This window comes from Alexandromys fortis, unplaced genomic scaffold (assembly GCF_014885135.2).
Source record: "Alexandromys fortis isolate MF-2015 unplaced genomic scaffold, M_Fortis_MF-2015_v1.1 scaffold_3, whole genome shotgun sequence".
Taxonomy (NCBI): Eukaryota; Metazoa; Chordata; class Mammalia; order Rodentia; family Cricetidae; genus Alexandromys; species Alexandromys fortis.
In genome coordinates, this window is record NW_026067909.1 from 887,308 (window position 1) to 906,138 (window position 18,831).

General features: G+C 48.4%; 1 protein-coding gene across 1 annotated transcript in view; it reads right to left on the bottom strand.

Moving 5' to 3' along the window:
• Cpxm2 (carboxypeptidase X, M14 family member 2) overlaps nt 1–12,684 on the bottom strand; it is a 115,444-nt gene extending 102,760 nt beyond the window's left edge. Inside the window, exons 1-2 of the mRNA XM_050137825.1 lie at nt 12,226–12,684; nt 832–930 (exon numbers count right to left, since the gene is read on the bottom strand). Coding sequence (XP_049993782.1) covers nt 832–930; nt 12,226–12,541 — 415 coding nt within the window. The 5' untranslated portion in view covers nt 12,542–12,684. The remainder of the gene's footprint in view (nt 1–831; nt 931–12,225) is intronic.
• Between the last annotated feature and the right edge of the window lie 6,147 nt (nt 12,685–18,831).

An 18,831-nucleotide genomic window follows, 5' to 3' on the forward strand; every position in this document is an offset into this window, starting at 1 on the left:
AGCTTTGAACTTAGGTCTCTCTGTCTCTAACTGGTAAGATTAAAGATGTATGTCAATCACACACAAAACAAGAATATTCATAGCTACAGCTAATGGGCCAGCACTCCTCCATGAGTCTTGAAATAATTAATAACACTAAACATTCTTTTTCTATAAGTTTTTTGCTTGAGACAATATCTCACATATCCTAGGCTGTTCCACAACTTTCTATGTTGCAAAGGATGACCTTGAATTCCCAATCCTTTTATCTCTATTTCCCTAGTGCTGGTCTTAGAGGTATGCACCATCACATCCAGTGTGTGCAGGGCTGGGATGAAGCCTAAGGCTTCATGCATGTGAGGTAAGCAATCTATCAGTCAAGCTATATGTACCCCCCCACAACCACCTAACACTGCACACACTGGGGTAAGTAATTATACAACCGAAAGTTTCACATGACTGCAAGGTATCAGGTCTAGTATTGAAGATTCTGGAAACAAAAGACTTTATCTTTGTCCCCAGAGACCCTCTGTTGAGAGACAAGAAACACACAACCAAGGCTATGGGCAGCTAAGAGATCACAACGCTAAGAGATCACTTCCAAGGGAGACAGTCTAAGGGAGGAAACAGAAAATTTGGAAGTGACTTGAGCAATTCAATCCGGAAAATTTTGGTAGGGCAGTAATGCCCCCAGAGAGGTTTGAGCTGTTGAGATGTCTGGACTCCTGCACAATGGCTAAGAATAGACATAGGTCCAGACAATACCCCTACAGGGTATATATGCCAGCTGCCTGCACCCCCCATGGGCAGGTGACAGAAACGGGGCAGGGACCCTCCAAGTGCTTTACTTACTCTCTCTGACATCCTCATGGGCCACAGGGACACCATTATCATCCCGGGCAGCTTTTTCAAGACTCTTGCTTCTTCTGCCTTTTCTGTTGCTATTTTTACCTAGAAAGAAAAGGAGGAAATGATATTGTCATTCTGCGTATCCCAGAAGCCTCTGAATGTGAGAACTCACAGTCCTCTCCTGCAGAAAGCTGCCCTCAGCTCTGCTCCCCAGTCCCAGAGCCTTGGACTCCAAGGGGTCTGTGGTTAAAGAGGAGGATGCTCAGTACATATGGAGATAATCACCCCTCCCCAAACCCATGTGCAACTGTATGCGGTTAAGTATTGTAAGCCTACAAAATGTTACTGAAGCTCCCTGAGGCACTAGGAAAAATAGCTGGACCTGGAGGTCAAAGCCGGACTTGGACATCAAAGTCAGCATGTTTCCAAAGCTAGCTCGCACACCCAACTCTCTCCAACGTCATGACTTGTGGACCTGTGAGTCGGTTGTTCACTAACTGGGGAATGACCTGGGAGCCTGATGTGACCCTGTTAACCTTCCATTTTCTCCTTACTTTGCCCCCCTACCCCTATTCTAAGAACACTTGGCATAAATTGTCCCCATCGTGGGCACACCCGTCCCTCTACTCTCAAGCTAATTGGCTCCTTCCCATCTTGCAAATCTCAGCTTGGCATCGTCTTAAACTGCCTTTTCATTCCTCGCTTCAATCTAATCCTCCTTGGAGCGGCACTGATAGCATCTGTCTAGAGTCAAGTTGCCTCTAAGCTAAGCCTAATGCAGGGGCTCCATTGCCTGGGAAGTGCTGAGGGAAAGGAGGGGGAAGCAGGATCCAGTCAGGGAAGAAGCTAAGCAAGCCTGCCTAGCTGAACTCATCACCTGGGGCTTTGAGAATGGGACTGGCTTACAGAATGTTTCCCACTTGAAAAAGAAAGCCTCTGCATAAAAACTAGCCAGCTCAGGGTTGGGGTACAGCCTTCCAGAGAAGAGAGAGGTGTGATCCACCCACACTCCAGCGTGCTACCTGGGAGACAGGTACACCCAAGGTACCCCCAAGGTCACCAGCCTGACCTCTCGGGAAAAAGGTAGCAGAGCCTGCCACACAGGAAGTTAGAGCAAGAACACAAAATGATACCTCTGAGATACTCAGGATGTGGTTGTCTCTACCTGGCCATCATCCTGAGGTCCACATGTTACTAACACTATCCCATTTGCTAACAGTTGACAAGGGTGGCAGGCTCCAAAATTTATAAGGCATGTTCATTGCAAGATTCAACCCTCTGAGGACAGGAAGGGCATTTTACAGTCGAGGACATAAAGACCTTGAGCAATAGTTCTCGACCTTCCTAATGCTGTGACCTTTTACACAGTTGCTCATATGGTGCTGACCCCCAACCATAAATTAGTCCATTGCTACTTCATAACTGTAATTTTGCCACCATGATGAATCATAATGCAAATACCTTAAATGTGACCCCCTCCCCCCCCCAAAAAAAGGAGTCTCGATCCACAGGTTAAGAACCCCTGGCCTAGAGTGAGGAAGAGGGCTTCCCAAGGTCACTGACAGCCAGGAGATAACCGTGCTAGTGGCCAGCTCCAAAGGGCCTTCCCTGCCAGCACAAAGGCCTCTTCCATAGACCCTTCCTCCCCCCAGAACAAGAAAGGCAACCATATGGTCTGTACAGATGAAAGAAGAAAGAGAAGAGGAAATAGTGTTTGGAGCAGGAGCCAGAATCCAATCAGCATCTCCATCTGGGCCGCGTGACAATGCAGAATTCCTTAAAAGTAGCGCACTGCACCCGCTAATGCTGGCCACATGTTCTATTCTGGTGCACCGTGGTAAATATAATTCCTCTGGCTTAATAAAAATAAAACCTATTTCTCCTTTGCTACACAAGGAGCTTACAGTAGCAACCCGCTCCCCCACCCCACACACACACATACACACACCCCAAACCAAAAAGCCTTTGCTTCCCTGCAGTCTCTGCTTCCCCAGGAAATTCCAGGCCCCAGAGCTCTGCACTCCCCCTGCAGGAGGGACCTGGCCCAGGGCTCTGGCAGTTCTTGCCTGTTTCTTGGTAAGGAACCTTTGGCAGGAGGGGAAAAAAAACACCATGTGAGGATCTTGTAGTAGCTCTCCAGCGAGGTCTCTCCTCCTGTAAGTGTTAGAAAGGAGTAGTGTGTGTGTGTGTGTGTGTGTGTGTGTGTGTGTGTGTGTGTGTGTGCATGCACATGCGTGGACACTTGAGTGTGCATGTGTGGCGGAATACGAGCAAGTGTGCCCACACACGTGTATGTGGCCACAGAGGACAACCTCAACCTCAGCGCTGTCTCTCTTTTCTTTTTTCCATTTTCAGTGTTCAGCACTGTCTCTCACTCCCCTGGAACTTGCCAAGCAGGCTAGGCTGGCTGGCCAACAGCCCCAGGATCCTCCCATTTCTTTTCCCCAGAGCTGGGATTGTTTGCACTGTGATTTTAACTGGAGACCTGAGCTGGATCTGACCTGAAAGCCCCCCTCCCTTAGGACTAATTTTCATGGTATCAGAAGCTTCCAGGAGATGGAAGCAAACAGAAGCCCTACACAACCGTGATGCCAGGCATCCATAGCAAAGTCCTGCACGCATGATAACCCTAAGTAGTAGCACACATACTTTGGAAGTAACTCGCAGCTCCCTAAATTCACACATGCTGGTTCTGGAAACCTAGCCAGCTACTCAGGGCTGGGAAGACATTGATCTTGGAGGAGACCTTACATCCAGCACATTATTAAACCAGCATAATCTCTAGCTACATTCTAGATATTTATCCCTATATCCATAGATAAGTGTAGTTCTCAACCCATGCCGAGGAAACCTCTCTTTGCAACAGATAAAGACTATTACAGACAACCACAACCAATCAAAATGCAGAGGACAAGAGATTATGTGGTGCCCTGACCCAACTGATATGCCTATGATGTAATTCCTGCACCTAAGGTTCACGGATCATTGCAAATCAATAAATAAATAGGAGGGAGAAAGACTGTACGAGCCAGAGGAGCAGGGCGTTTTCCAGGATCGTGTCTCCTAAAAATGTGAGAGGGGCTATATCCATGATGTCTTATCAGCTCAGCGGCCTCAGCAATTCCCAAACAGTAACGACATCAGAGGACATCCTAACATAAAAAGGGGAAAGATCAAGGGGCCTCTGTCCTAAACACACAACTATGGGCAACTAGGGAAAGCTGAGGGTAGGAGAAATGGTTTCCCAGGGAAGAGCATCTCAGCTGGTTAGTCAATACCACGTGGTGAGCCCCGAGATCATGTACATACAGGTAACATTATAGGAAATGGGCAGGTTGCAGTTATATATTTAGGAATATATATGTGTATTATACATGTAATATACAATTACATGTATAATATATAATGTAACATACAATTAAAGAAAAAAGTCATGAATTTAAGAGAGAGCAGGGAGGGGTCAAAGGGAAGAAAGAGAGAGAAAATTATGTAATTATACCATAATCTCAAAAATATTATATAAAAAAATAAGTTCCTGCTCTATACAGGTAAGAACAGGAAAGGGACAAGGGATGAGTCAGGGACAGACAGCCTGAACCCCTTTCCGGTTCTGAGAACAGTTGGTGTCTGAGAGGACAACCTCAGTGGTCAGGCAGAGAAGGGACGCTGAAGGGTCATCAGATAGACAGCAAATGCCACAACACTAGAAGCCCAGATCAGTCCACCTACGAGCACTCCTCTCCTGTCTACATCTATGCTTCTCGGGTGCTGAATCTTTCCTGGGAAAACAACCAGATGTGCCTCTCTCCCGGGGGAGGGGAGGGACCAGGCACAAGGGCAGTAGGCACAGCTGGCAGAGGTGCCTCTGAAACCAGCACACCCACTCTCTGCGCCAGGGTTCTCCACCTGTGGGTCAAGACCCTCTGGTGGCCAAATGATCTTTCTACAGGGGCCACCTAAGGACATTAGAAAACAAAGTTATTTACATCACAATTCATAACAGTAGCAGAATTACAGTTATGAAGCAGCAACGAAAATAATTTTACAGTTGGGGATTACCAAAACATGAGGAACTGTATTACAAGACCACAGCATTAGGAAGGTTGCGAACCACTGCTCTAGGCAGTCAGCCACCCTCCTGATTCTCGGCCACAGTTCTATGAAGTTCATTGTCTCTAAGGAAGCACCCCAGGAACAGCAGCAGGCAGGCAGGTGCACGCAGGTAAGTGTGAGTACTCTGTCAGCTGTACAGAGACCCTGGGCACCTATCTGCCTGGGTTTGGGTTCTGTCAAGAACAGGCTGAGATAAGTAGGTGTGTACTGCATGATCGTACCTGTAAGGTGATTTCACGCAGCTTGAGGAAAAGGGGCTAAGTAAGAGGAGGAAGGAGATGCCGACAACCTGTGGGCATTGTCTGTCAGGGTCCACAGGACACAGCCTGGCAGGTACTCCAGGAGCAAGGAAAGGGGGATACAAAACTGTGCCACCCCACTTCTGTCATAACCAGGGAAGCCACACCTATCACACCTCAGCAGACGGTATGAGCATTATTGATCAATCCTCGAGGGGGGATCCAAAGGCTTGGAAAGTCACACGTGCCTCCATAAAGAGCAGAGTTCTGCCCCTAGCTGTCTCTGAACCTCAACAGGCTTACCAGGGAGCATTGCACATGTCTTGCGTGGAGTAGATGGCGTATCCAAATCTGTGGCACAGAGGCTGATTCACATGGGAAGGAAGGTATTCTCTGCCATGCTAGCCATCCAGGACAGCCAGTGAGCAGCTAGGTGGAGGCCAGCCACTTAGGATACTGACCCATTCCACAGTCAGTCAAAGAAACCCAACTCGAAGCTTTCACGACCCAAGTGGCAGCTGCATGAACAGGGACCAGAGAGGGTCTCAGAGGGCAGAGCTTGCCGCTGTTGGGTGACACTAAGCCTAAGCACTTGTCTTTCTAGTCCCTTGAGACATGCAAAGGAGGCCACACCACAAAATCCAGACTCTGGAGCTAAAACTGGTTTTGTCCCGGGTCAAAAGCATGGTCACCTTGAGATATGGCAATCACAGGCACAAGAGGTAGATGGGGGAAAATGCCAGAACTATTTTAGAACCACAGCATGCAATCCCATTTACTCGACCCCTGTCGGGTCTCCGCCCTCTAACATCCAGGCACAACCCTGATTTCAGGAGCCATGGGCACAGGCAGGAGGAGCAGGTTAGTGGTGAGTTGGCTTTGGAAAGAGTTCTGGAAGGGGCGGCAGCGCCTCCAAAGTAGATGCTTTTTTCCTAATCCATCCTTTCCCTGGGAACTTTGCCTAGCATTTACTTGGATGGAACACTTCAGGTTTAATACTAAAGCATGTATGTAGGCAGTCATTGAGGCTTTCTTGTTCTTTAAGTATGCCAATGACAGCCCCTGGGTTTATTAAAAATACGACTGAAATATTGACAAACACCTCCTCCTAATCCTCACACTCTAGTTTTGCCTTAAATAAGGTATGTCCATCAAAGGCCAAGCTGCCCTGGCCCATTAAGAGACCAGGCAAAGCTCTGCAGGAAAAACGTTTTCCACCAACCAGCAACAGCTCACACACAAAGAGCTTTGCTGACAAGCAAATTTGCTCAAAGGGCCACCCTTCTTCTCTCCCTTGACGGCTGGGACACAACAAATACTAAATGCAAACTGGATGGTTCTGGGTGTAAACCCACAAACAAAAATGGCTCTCTGCACACTCTGCACGTTCCAGAGGGACTAGCTCAGGACCAGGGGATATCCGTGTGGGTTTGTTCAGATCCAAACGGTGGCGCAGTATAGCCTGTGCCTGGAAACACCACAAACCAAGCAGTCAGTGGGAAGCCAGATTTAAAGCCTCCACATCCGAGCCAGCTCCTAAGCCAGGGAGCAGCGGAAGAAGAACACACGATATTCACGTCACTTATTCTCGGTCTTGTTTGTTTCTTTTCGCCATGTGGGTGGAAAAGGCAGGTGAATTATGCAACCGTGATTTATTAGTTGGCTGCATTTCATCCTCTAAAAGGAGCATGGCCACCATTCAAAGTCACCCCAAGATATAAACATACCCTAAGTCCACTGGCATGGCCTCCATGGAGCTGCTATTTTATTCTTTCTTTGTGCTGGATAATGAAAAGGAGGGACCTGAGGCTCGCTTCTGGGACCACAAAGCATTCCCACTGCAGAAGCTGTGGAATTCAACCAGAAACAGCTGAATAAATAGAGTTAGAAGGAGGTTGTCAACGAGGAAGAATACTCTAGCAACCATCACTGCCCGTTCAATGAGTGAATGGCCTTGAAGTGGGAAGAGCCCATCTGGGGAGTGGTGGAGCAGAGGCTGGGCAGCCATTGTCGGAACCTTGTAGTGGAGAGGAATTTGCACTCTGACCACTCACTTCCCTAAAAGTTCTAGGATGCTGGGATAAACTGATGCTTACAAGAAAGGTCTCAGAAAGTCTATGACATGAGAGTCCCCTAACCCCCAGAAAAGGATTCCATGATCCTATATCCTGGTGGGCACAAACACACACACACACACACAAGCACACATGTGTGTGTATATATTTATGTATATATATACATATATACATACATACATACATGCATGGAGAAACTACTGAAATGCATATACACACAAACATGCATACACTCACACACAAATCCATGGAGAAACTTCTGAAATGTAACATTACAATCTAACTAATAGTATTTATAACAGACTAGGTCATGCTTTTGAAACCCAGTGGCAATTCTCAACCCCCTGCAGATGACTGGCAATGCCTAGACATTTTTGTCTGTGAGGGCTGAGAGGAAGGTCATGGGTCAAAGCTGCATATTCTACAACACACAGACCCTCACTACAACCCCTAGCACACATATAATCCAAACTTCTGAGACTGTCAAGGCTGGGAAACCTACACTAGAGATACCTAAGATTTCCCACTAAGGTCACGGGACCTCACCATAATGCTTCTGTAAGCTCCTATGAGCCTATAATTATTCTAAACCAAACTCGAAGTAAATGCTTTTCAGTTTTCTCTTCCATTCAGTACAGCTGGGTCCGTCTCCATTGAGAATGAAGTACTGGTTAAGCATCCCTGATTCAAGTTCTTGGGAACAAAAGCACTCCAGATTTCACGGTTTTTCCCAGCCATGAAATCAATCTATGTGTCATGTACGCCACACACATAGCCTGGAGGTAGCTCTGAGTTGAAGCAAAGCTTTGTGGTGCACAACCACCATGAGTATACTGGTGCTCAAAAAGCTCTGCTATTTGAGCTCAAGTTTTAGCTTTTCAGAGAATGTGTTCTAGTTTCCCTTCAGTCGCTGTGATAAATACATGAGCAAAAACAACTTGGGGAAAGAAAGGGTTGATTTTAACTTACAGGTCACAGTGCATCAAGGGAAGCCAGGGAAGGAGTTCAAGGCAGGAGCTTTGAAGCAGAGACCACAGGGGAAGGCTTTCTTAGCTACCATTCTCACATAGCCTAGGACTACCTGCCTAATGAAGGCGCCACTCACATTGGGCTGGGTCCTCCTACACCAATTAGCAATCAAGTCTAAGTCCCCCACAAGCCCGCCCACAGACCCATCTGCGGGTAGTGACTCTTCAACTGAGGTTCCTTCTTCTCAGGGGTGTCAAGCGGACAACCAACCATCACAGGAGGATGTTTACTAGTCCTTCCAATTGACCAAAGGATTCCATTTGCCAAGGCACTTTATCGCTATCAGCATGTGGCATTCACAGGGCATTTCTCTGGTTGACAAGGATCAAAGCCAAAACTCAAAGCCAGACCAAACATCCGTGCCACCAGCCTCCTCAGAGATCCTCACATATGCCCTATTAGTGCCCACCACACACACTTTTCCAGTTTCTCCTTTATCAACTCCAACTTCCCTGCTCCCAAGACCAAAGCGGGAAACATTTCACTGTCTCCAAACGTGATAGCCCAGTCAGTTCTCCATTCTGGGCTCTCGCCCATCTCTCAGTCTTACCCTCTGCTCCCACCCCACTGCCTACCTTGTCCTGGAACCCAGCACTCAACAGTCATGATGCAAATTCCAGACACTTGCCTCTAACACCCCAGACCATAGCCCCGGATTCCCTTTCCTGAAGCACATTCTTAAGATTGGCAACCTGTCCATAAACAGCCCGCCACACCAAGAGTACCACTACGACCCTGTGAGTGTTATATACACCATATCACCACTTAAAGTGGGAGAGAATCATCTTCTCTCTGTGCAAGTGAAGTGCACAAATTCTTCTGAGTCCCCTAACCAAGATCGTTTTTAATCTCTCTTCTACTACATGGAGTCCACAGTTGAAAGCTTCATTGAACCCACACACACATATGCATCCACACACACTCATGAATCTGTGCACACACAGTCATGCATCCATGTACACACACACACACACATACACACACACACACGCACATCTGTCTACACATTCGGAGAGTGAGAGGAGTGGAAAGAGAAAGAGAGGTACTACTTTAAATTGTTCGATGGAGCCCAGCGGTGGTGGTGCATGCATTTAATCCCAAAACTCAGGAGGCAACACTCAGGAGGCAAAAACTCTCTGTGAGTTCAAGGCCAGATTGAACTAGGAGTACTAGCTCCTGTAAACCTAGTTCCAGGACAGGCACCAAAGGCACTAAAGCTACAGAGAAACCCTGTCTTGAGAAAGTTAAAAAAAAAAATCCCACAGGCCAGGGCACCCTGACTTTTTTTAGGACTGGAGAGGGAGGGAGAGGGGGAGTAGGGAGAGTGGGAGGGAAATGGGAGAAGGGGAAGAGGTGGAAATTTTTAATAAATAAATAAATAGTTTGATAGATGTCACACTCTTCTTATCCTAGCTGGGGAAACTCTAAAACATCCCACCTGATTCATTAGGAAAAGGGCTGGCATGACAATGAGCCAGGAAGCAGCTCCCCAAAGGCCTCTCAGGCTGATTCTGGTGCATGGGGATGTGTCTTCCATTTGGAGACAGGATCTGATTGACTAACTATTCACCATGAACACTTAACGTCCTGTCCCAGGCCAACTTCTATCTGCAAGGTGGTTTTCCAAAGGCAAATGACCCTTTTCTTGCAAACCAGTTTCTACCTGACTTCTTCTCCTTCAGAGACCCCCATTCCAAGACTGATAACCGCCGATGCTCCGAGCAGGAAGGAGAGCCACTTCTGGGCTGTAGTAGCTGAGCCCCCACCACATAAGCTGGGGACACTGCTGAGGCTGGGCTGTGACTTTCTGGGCTGCCAGGACAGATTATAACTAGTCACTCATAAAAGTACCCAAATAAATTCAGCTCACTAATCAGGCCTAGTCAGCCATATCCCCCTGGAAAGCATTGGCCTCATCCTTCTATTTATTGTCTTGACATCCCATGGTCTGTACGACTCTCAGCACACCTGTAATTATTTCCCCTTAGTCACCAACTTCTGTGAGGTCCTTGGAGAAGGGACTAGGCTGTCCTATGTTCTCTGTCCCTAGCACACAGTAAAGGATGTTATTACGAGAGGCTGTGATATCATCAGACACAGTAAAATGCAGCGGCAGACACTGCGCTTTCTATCTGCAGGTGAAGCAGTTGGGGCTCAAAAAGTGGACCCTAAGTTCCAGGTTCCCAAATGGCAATCCCAAGGCCTGGCTGATAAGGTGGGCTTTTGTGGGAGCTCACTGATGGGGATCCATTCCACCTTGACCAAAGGTCAGAGACTTCAGGTCTATTCTTGCTCCTTCAAGGTTATAACAGGAGGTTTGACCCAGGGCATGGCTAACAGGATGTTTTGACTGAGGATGTGGTACTTGATGCTTTGGGTATTGAGGAGGTGATTATTTTGTTTGTTCCTAGTATAGTGGTAAAGGAGTCTTTTGTCTTTCCTCTCCTCTTTCGATTGGGTTATTTAAAGCTTTTGAGACATAAATGCAGGGCGAACTTTAGAATTTACTGGATGCCCTCTTGACTCTATCCTGCATCTCTGTCTTTTCTTTTTTTTTTTTTAATCTTTGTTCTATTCTACCTGACATTTCTTAATCCTCACACAAGACCCGGCTCGTGTTGTTGCCCAGACTCGGGATATGGCAGGCTTTCAATTCTCCCAAGTAAGACAGTGATAAAATAATTTGCTTCCCCTGTTTGAGCTTAAGGCTCCTCATCTGTAACACAACAAGGACAGCCATTTTCCTGAGCTAGGAAGAGAACTTAATGAGACCAGCGGACATTACTAAAGTCGGTGTCTCATCTGACCCTTTAATTCAAGCCAGTGCAGTTTTCTACATTTTAATCCATGTTAAACCTCAGAGAGAGAGAGAGAGAGAGAGAGAGAGAGAGAGAGAGAGAGAGAGAGAGAGAACGAACACATTGGGAAGTTCCTTTGGATCTACTTGGGGTCACACAACCCACAGAACTGTCAACAGCATATGGCAGGGATTCAGCCATACACAAAGGTGGTACTCAAATGGGGCCAACCCCTCAGGAGTATCTGCATCTTCTCTTGCCACCCTAGTTGATGACTTTGGTATCTGTTAACCAAATGAAAAGCCACTTCTGAACTCAGAGCTCTGGGACCTAGTACATGACTCTTTCCAGGCAGAGACAGTGCACGGTGATAGAATTTGGTTACTGTCCTGCTGGCTTCCCCAGGCAGAAATAGGAGGGACACGGCTCTGACACTGAGCAATCACCGTCGGAAACAACGGAGAGAAAGTCCTCTTCACAGGTTGTGTGATAACGACTGGACCGGAAGAAAGCGAAGGTGGATTTTAATTTACTCTTTTAATAAGGAAAATGAGATGGACGCAAAGGATGCATCGCTCCCACCCCAAGCTGCCCGCCACTCGGAACTTTCCAGAGCTACTGTAGTCTCTGCCCTTTCTTGGCAGAATCTTGGCTGCTACCGGGACCAGAAGTGGTCCAAAGTCTCCAGCTGGGACTGTGCCATCCTGTGCATAGTGGATTCAAGGGGCCCACTGGCAGGAGGATGGAGGGAACAGACAAGGGGCACAGCCTGAATAAAGGCCACTGACCAAGCCTTGCCCGAGGCTATCTGCCAAATTCCACCAGCCAGTCACATGCCAATGGTTTAAAGTCATTCTGAAGAAAATGCCTCTGAAGACTGAAGACCTAGACAGAGCCGGAAGAAGCAATAGACACCTCTTGGGACACCGGGCCGGCTCCCCAGGCAGCTTCCCAAAGTGCACAATTCTGCCTGAGAGGGCAGGGAGAGTAAGATGGGCTTAACTTGGGTGCAATCTCTAGTGAGTAGCCAGCACCGCAGGATTTTGGCTGGCATCACTGAGGGAGACATACTGGGAAGCCAGGTGTCCCCTGGAATGCAGCGATCGCGGGCGCCCCCTCGGGTCGCCCGATGCAAAAAGTTACCTGGTGGAGGCGTCTCTGCGACTACCTTCTCCCTCTTGGGAGCCTTCTTAGGCTTGGCGGCCTTCTTGGGCGGCCTGGGCTCCTGCTGGAGTTGCTCCTGCTGCTCCTGCTTCTCCACCCCGAGACCCTCATGCAGTGGAGGCGAGAAGAGCTCGGGCTCCCGCTCCGGTTGCTCATAGTAGCGCCCGCGTCTCCAGAGTTCCTGGCCATAGTAGTCTGGCTCCTCGAAGGCTGCGCCCTGCGCTCTGACCCCAGCCAAGGCCACCGCCACAAGTGCCAAGGCTAGCGCCCGGGAGGCAGCTCCTGGATGGGCCATGCCCGCCCCGTTCTGCGCCCTGGGCAGGGTCCGGGTTCCCGGGAGCGACACGCCGGCTACAGATGACTGCTGTGGCGCGGGACAGGGGCGCGGGCGCTGAAGCGGGTGCAGATGCGGCGGGCCTTGGCTGGTGGGACAGGCCAGACGGGCGGGGCTGGGCCGGAGCTGGGCGGGCAGGGGCGCGCCCAGGAGAGGCGAGGCGCCGGCAGACCCGCCCTCCTTCCTGCCGGGGCCTCGCCAGCAGGTGTTGGAGGCCCATTCATTCTAAGACTGTAACCAGCCTTCCTTGTCTTTCCCATTCTGTCCTGCTGGGCACCCCTTCTCAGACTTGGGGCATGCTGATCTTCGGAGGGAACTTCGGGCTGTGTCTTCCATTCCTTTTTGCAGAGGGACAAACCTGAGTTAAAACTAGCCTAAAATCTTGAGGCTGGATAGAACCAGAAGGCTGCCTACCTGTCTTGCTGCTCTCAGCCCAGGCAGAAACCCCAAGTACCTGGATGAAGTTCCTTGAGAGCAGAACCTAAGGGCCTGGGGAGCCCTGCTCTCAACCCTCCAGAATATTCCTGTTGGAAAGAATGGGGCCAATCAAAGACCACCATTTCATAAGTTACAAGAGGGCATTGGTCTCGTCCAAGGATCAGGCCTGTCTGGAGATACCTGGTGTTGCTTCCCTTTGATAAAGTGGTCCCCACCTTTAAACAACATGCCTTGGGTTTTCTTAGTCTTCTCTAATATAGTGGAAGCTAGAGGCCCCAACTTCTCTCCAGGCTGGAACGCCGGAGACCCAGGGCCTGCAGCAATTTCTATGGCTCCTCTAACTGACTGAGACAGGGTTAACCCAAGAGACCTTACTGACTCACGGGTTAAATGTCTGAGGCTGAAGTCAAGGTATGAGGTGGTAGCTGAGGGACTCAGCAGGGAGTTCTGGAGCGGGGAGGGGGGGGGAGAATGGCTTTCTAGCCACTTAGGGTGTTGCTGAGTCAGGTTCTAGCAGCGGTACAGATGGGGTTCCATATATTCCCTGACTTTCAGCTGAAACCGTTTTGCAGGCTGCCTGCCTGCCTCCTGGTTTGTGTGCCTTCCAGGGCCTGCCTCGGGTCTTTGCAGGCTGCCTAGCATCTCAGCGTCAGTACTCACAGGTCAAACCTAAGCCACACCTTCAAATCTTCTCTACCTCCAGCTAGGGAATAGTGTCTTAGTTCAAGTTTCCCTTGCTGCCGTGAAACGCCATAACCAAAAAGCAGGTAGGGGAGGCAAGGGTTTGTTCAGCCTATGCTTCCATGGCACTGTTCATCACTGATGAAAGTGAGGACAGGAACTCAAGCGGGATCCTGATGGCAGGCGTTGATGCAGAGGTCATAGAACGGTGCTTACTGGCTTGCTTCCCATGGCTTGCTCAGTCTGCCTTCCTGCAGAACCCAGGACCACCAGCCCAGGAACAGCACCACCCACAATGGGCCAGCCCCTCCCTCATCAACCACTAATTAAGAAAACACCTTACAGCAAAGGCTTATGGAGGCTTTTTCTCAATCGAAGCTCCCTCCTTTCAGATAACTCTAGCTCATGTCAAGTCGGCATTAGACAGTTTGCACAGTCTCCACTTTTTAGAGCTCAAGGGATCAGAAGAGGCACGGAGATAAACCAAGACTTGCCCCAGCTCTCACCAGTTTACTCTGTACACTTACCTCACAGGGTCTAGGGACTCAGAGAGATGCCTGCGGGGGTTGGGGTGGGGGGCAGGGTGCCTGCCAGTCACAGCAACGACTAACCCTCAGTCTGTCAGTCTGGCCCTGAGGGCCTGGACTATGACTCTAGGATGCCTCTGAGTGAACCTGGGCACTGGGATATGGCCTCCGTATTTGCCTGGGATAGGGAATCACAAGCTTGAGGCCCCCCGACGTCAGGGTGTTAGCCGGGTCGGCTGTCATTCTTTGCCTCACTCTTTTGTCCTCGTTCTTTGCCTCAATGTTCCTATCCAGGCCACCCAGTCGGCCTTTGGATTGCAGTTTGAGGAACTCCCGAACAAAAGGATCTTGCAAAAGGAAATTGTAGCTGACACCAGACCCATGGGGGAGGACCAGAGGGTCTTGGATCTAGTGGTCAAGCCTCTAGGATACTCAGGATGCAAGATCCAGAAAACTTCTCCAGAAGAGAAGAGACAGCTTCTTCTCCACCAGCATTCTGGGCAGGCATGGGGTTCAGTTAGACCCCATGCTCTTCTCTGTATATGTTCTCTGAGTTCACTCACAGGGGTTGTTTTATCTAAAGCCAGCCACCCCAGACAAGAAAATAAGTCCCAGGGATTTGTGTGGAGCAGAAGAAAGAAGCTCCATCAGCAAGCCACACTCCTGATGAAGACCAGCAAGAGAACCATTTACATATTACCTAGGGTAGGTGTTCTAGCAGACAGACACCAGGCCCACGCAGACCTACAAAGGCTCCTAAACACTACTTGCTTCTCACATGACTCCAACAGCTAAAATTTAACACTACCTCCCCTTGAATCCTACAGAACGGATGGGAACAGAGTCATCCTCAGACATTCAGCAACTGGTAATGGCCCAGACACAACCTGCTTGAGCCAGTAGTTAAAGCATAGCAAATCTTGGTAGCCTCGAACCCCTCAGTTCTGAGACCATTTGATAGCTCCCTTTGGCAGCTCCAAGGTCAACAGTGAAGCATGCACCTGCACTTCCAGGTCTAAGAAGCTTCCAGAGAATGTCCTCATCTGAATGTGCATTTCTGCTTAGGCCTTAAATCAGGAAATGAGTCCCGCTCATCCCAGCTCTCGCTGCTAATGTTTGCTTGTTTGTTTTCCCTGGAGAGATGCATAATTAGAGCAAGCAGGACAAACAGAACAGAGACTGATCGCTCAGAGCCAGCTCTCCAGAGTGACAGCCAGCAGCAGTATTCCTTGTCTCTCTTTCTCTCTCTGGGGATACTCTCTGGGAAATCTGTGGCATTCAAAGGTCACAGAATATAGAAAGGATAGCAAAGCTGCACCTAGTATTCTCCTCCCCAAGCCTCTTCCCGCCTCCCAGTGCCTGTCTGTCTGCAGGGAAGGTCTCTGCCTTCTTGACTGCCCTGATGGACTCTCTCCAGCCAATCATCTGTCCCATTTCATCCCTGTGATAGATATCAGCAGTGTCTGGTGCATCCCAGGCTAGTCTTCAACTCACTGTATTTCCAAAGATGACCTTGAACCGCTAATCCTCTTGCCTCTACCTTCCAAGTGTTGAGATGTAGGGATGACGTGCACGCGCCAACCACTAAGCCCCATATTATTGCAGTGTTGGAGACTGAACCCGAGGCTTCGTGGGTGCAGGCAAGCTCTCTACTAAGTGAGTTCTATGCCAGCCCTGGCACTATTTTTCAGCTAACTTCCTCTGCTCCTGCTTCATCCCTTTGTGTCTCCTTCAGAGACCCATGCCAGAGCCCCTCAACACTCGCGTACTTGGTCACACTGCTTTCCAGCTCACTGACCTGCGGGACATTGTGCACTTGAGGCTCCCACCTACTCTCCAGGTCCAATGTCACTCCCCTAGTGAAGACCCCACACAGGCCCAAACCTCCTAGATGAGATGTCAAGCTCACCATGCTTCAAGTCAGTCCTCTCCACTCCCCAACAGGTGACCACGGTAGGGTGTGTTCTCTGTGGCGTTTGGCAATGCTTTTGTGGGCTCTTTAGAAACTGATGATTATGATAATCTGCTCATTTTACATTCTTTGTAGAAACAAAGAGAGACAGAAAATCCTTGTCACGTGACTACACTTGGCAAAGGTCTTTCATAGCATCAGCCAGAGAGTGTTTTTCTATGAAACTGTTTTTGTTCTTAACCTAATAACATCTCTGATTAACTTTAGTCTGAGACCCCAACAAGGGACTTGGAACGTCTCTCCAGGGGATCAGTGGAGCTTGATAAAATGTGGGCTCCTCTTGGATGCTAGCCATGCAATAAAGCCAGGCTTTCCAGGATGGGGAACAGCTACAGATGGGGGAGCAAAATGGCAGTTGGAATCCCTCCTGCTTCCTGAGTCTGCCACAGGCTCATTGTTTGCTTTGCTCAAGAATCTGCTACTGTATTTCTGTTAAGTAAGGTAAGCCGGTGTTTGTCTGTTCATCCATCCCTGGGACTCAGAATGCCATTACGCCAATTTCTGTTATACAACATAAATCTGTACTTGTCAAATAATCCGCAGACACCTTACACAGCTCACAATTGTTCAAATATTTATGAGCCCCACGGAGGAGATTTATGTTAAGCTGCTTGACAAGGAAAAAGAGACTGCGCAGTTCCACGGGACATTCTGTTGAAACAAATATTGTCAAGACATCAATACATTTATAGCATTTTTTTCACAATGGACTTTCACACCTGCTCATTTCCCTAATTATCCCTGCGACTGTTACTCTTTTGGATTTTTTTTGAAGGATCAGTAATTTGAAAAATTAGTTTCTATATAAAGAAAAATACATACTTGGGCACAGCCCATTTCTAAAAATACAGTCTGGAGATGGATGCTGAGGGAGAAAGATACTGAGTTGTTATGGCAACTATGATTATAATTACGAAGCTGGAGGGCTTTTCCTGTTCATTACTATGTTGAGATGTGATGATTTAAATGGCAATGTCCTTTGTACTGTCTCAATCTCGTTACTACATAATTATCCATTTCGTATTTAATCTTCAACATGTTTGTTCTTATCCCTATCCCCTGTAGATTTGGCATCTTTTGCTGTCTTGTTCTTAGTTCATGGGTCCCCCTTGGAACCCAGCTTTCTCCCCTCTCTGTGATTTCATTTTCAATTTGACCTTTGAGGAAGCATGTGTGGGCATGAGCTATTCCTTTTGTAAATAACAAGACACTAACAGCACCCCAGCTAAAAGCAACCCAGCAGACACCTGGGAAGATGCTGGACTCAGAAAAGCCAGAGCCTCCTGGGCACCCTCTGAGATCCAGCACTTTTGATCTATGTCATATGAGTTACTTTCCTCATCAATGGGGCCAATGACCTGGCAGAGCAACTTATAAGAAAAAGGATTTGTTTGACTCGTAGTCTGAGGGGATACGGTTCTTTATGGCAGGGAATGTGTAACAGAAGGGGGTGCTATCTGTGCTGGCTGGAACAGGTTGTTCAAATTTCAGTGGAAATAGAAGTAGAAATTAGATGAGAAGCGGATAAGGTTATGAAACTTTTAAGTTAAAGAGACCACTTCCTCCAGTGAGGTTCCACCAACCCCTCAAACACCACGAACAGCTAGAAACCAAACTAGTTAAACACATGATCCTATGGGAGATGCTTTACATTCAAACATAATTAGCCCAAACCAATTACTACATAAAGAAAATTATTTTTTTTCTTATTCTATAACTTTATGATTACTTCTAGGCCATAGAGTACAACATAGATAATCAAGTAAATGCAAAATCATAAAACATTTATCAAATGTTCTGTGCCGATGTCTGTGATATGCTGATAGACAGACAGACAGACAGACAGGCAGATTAATACTCAGTACGCATGTACCTGAGATCATGACTAGAAAAGGAGATATATCGCAGTTTACTACACCCAATTGATGTCCCTACTGCGGTAGTCAGTGTTGATTGCCAATTCAGCAGAATCGAGAATCACCCGGGAGACGAACCTGTGAGCATGTACGGGGTGGAAGGTGCCATTCCCTGGCCGGGTCCCAGTCTGTAGAAATGGGGGAGGGGTGCTGGACAGCAGTAGCGTTCATCTCCCTCTGCTTCTTGATTGCAGATGTCATGTGACCCGCTGCTCCACGTTCCTGCCACCTTGACCTCACCACCATGACAGACTGCACCCTGAAACTGTGTGGCTTCTCCTTTGAACTGCTTTCGCTGGGGTGATGTAACACAGGAGCAGGAAGAGAGGCGAAGGCCTTGACCCTTCAGGAAACACGGTGTGTTTCAAGGCTTTGGCATTGCTCCTCCACCCATAAGTCGTCCTCAGATTGTGACTCCTGTGCTGAGCCCCAGATGCTTGTGAGGCTGGAGCTCCCTGGTGACTCCTGTGCTGAGCCCCAGATGCTTCTGAGATGAAGCTCCCTGGAGAAGCCTGACACCGATGTTTCCTTCCACCTCAGCTCATTTCCTTCTCCGTCTGTGAGCAAAGGAAGGGCAAGCTGTGCCAGCAGGTGATAAACAGCCACAAGAAAGTCCATTTCTCTGTCTGTGAAAGTTAAGTTCAAGACCCGAACATATCGTTTTCCCCTTGCTGTGATAAAATGCCCTGGCCCGACTAGAGAAACTTCAGAGAGAGA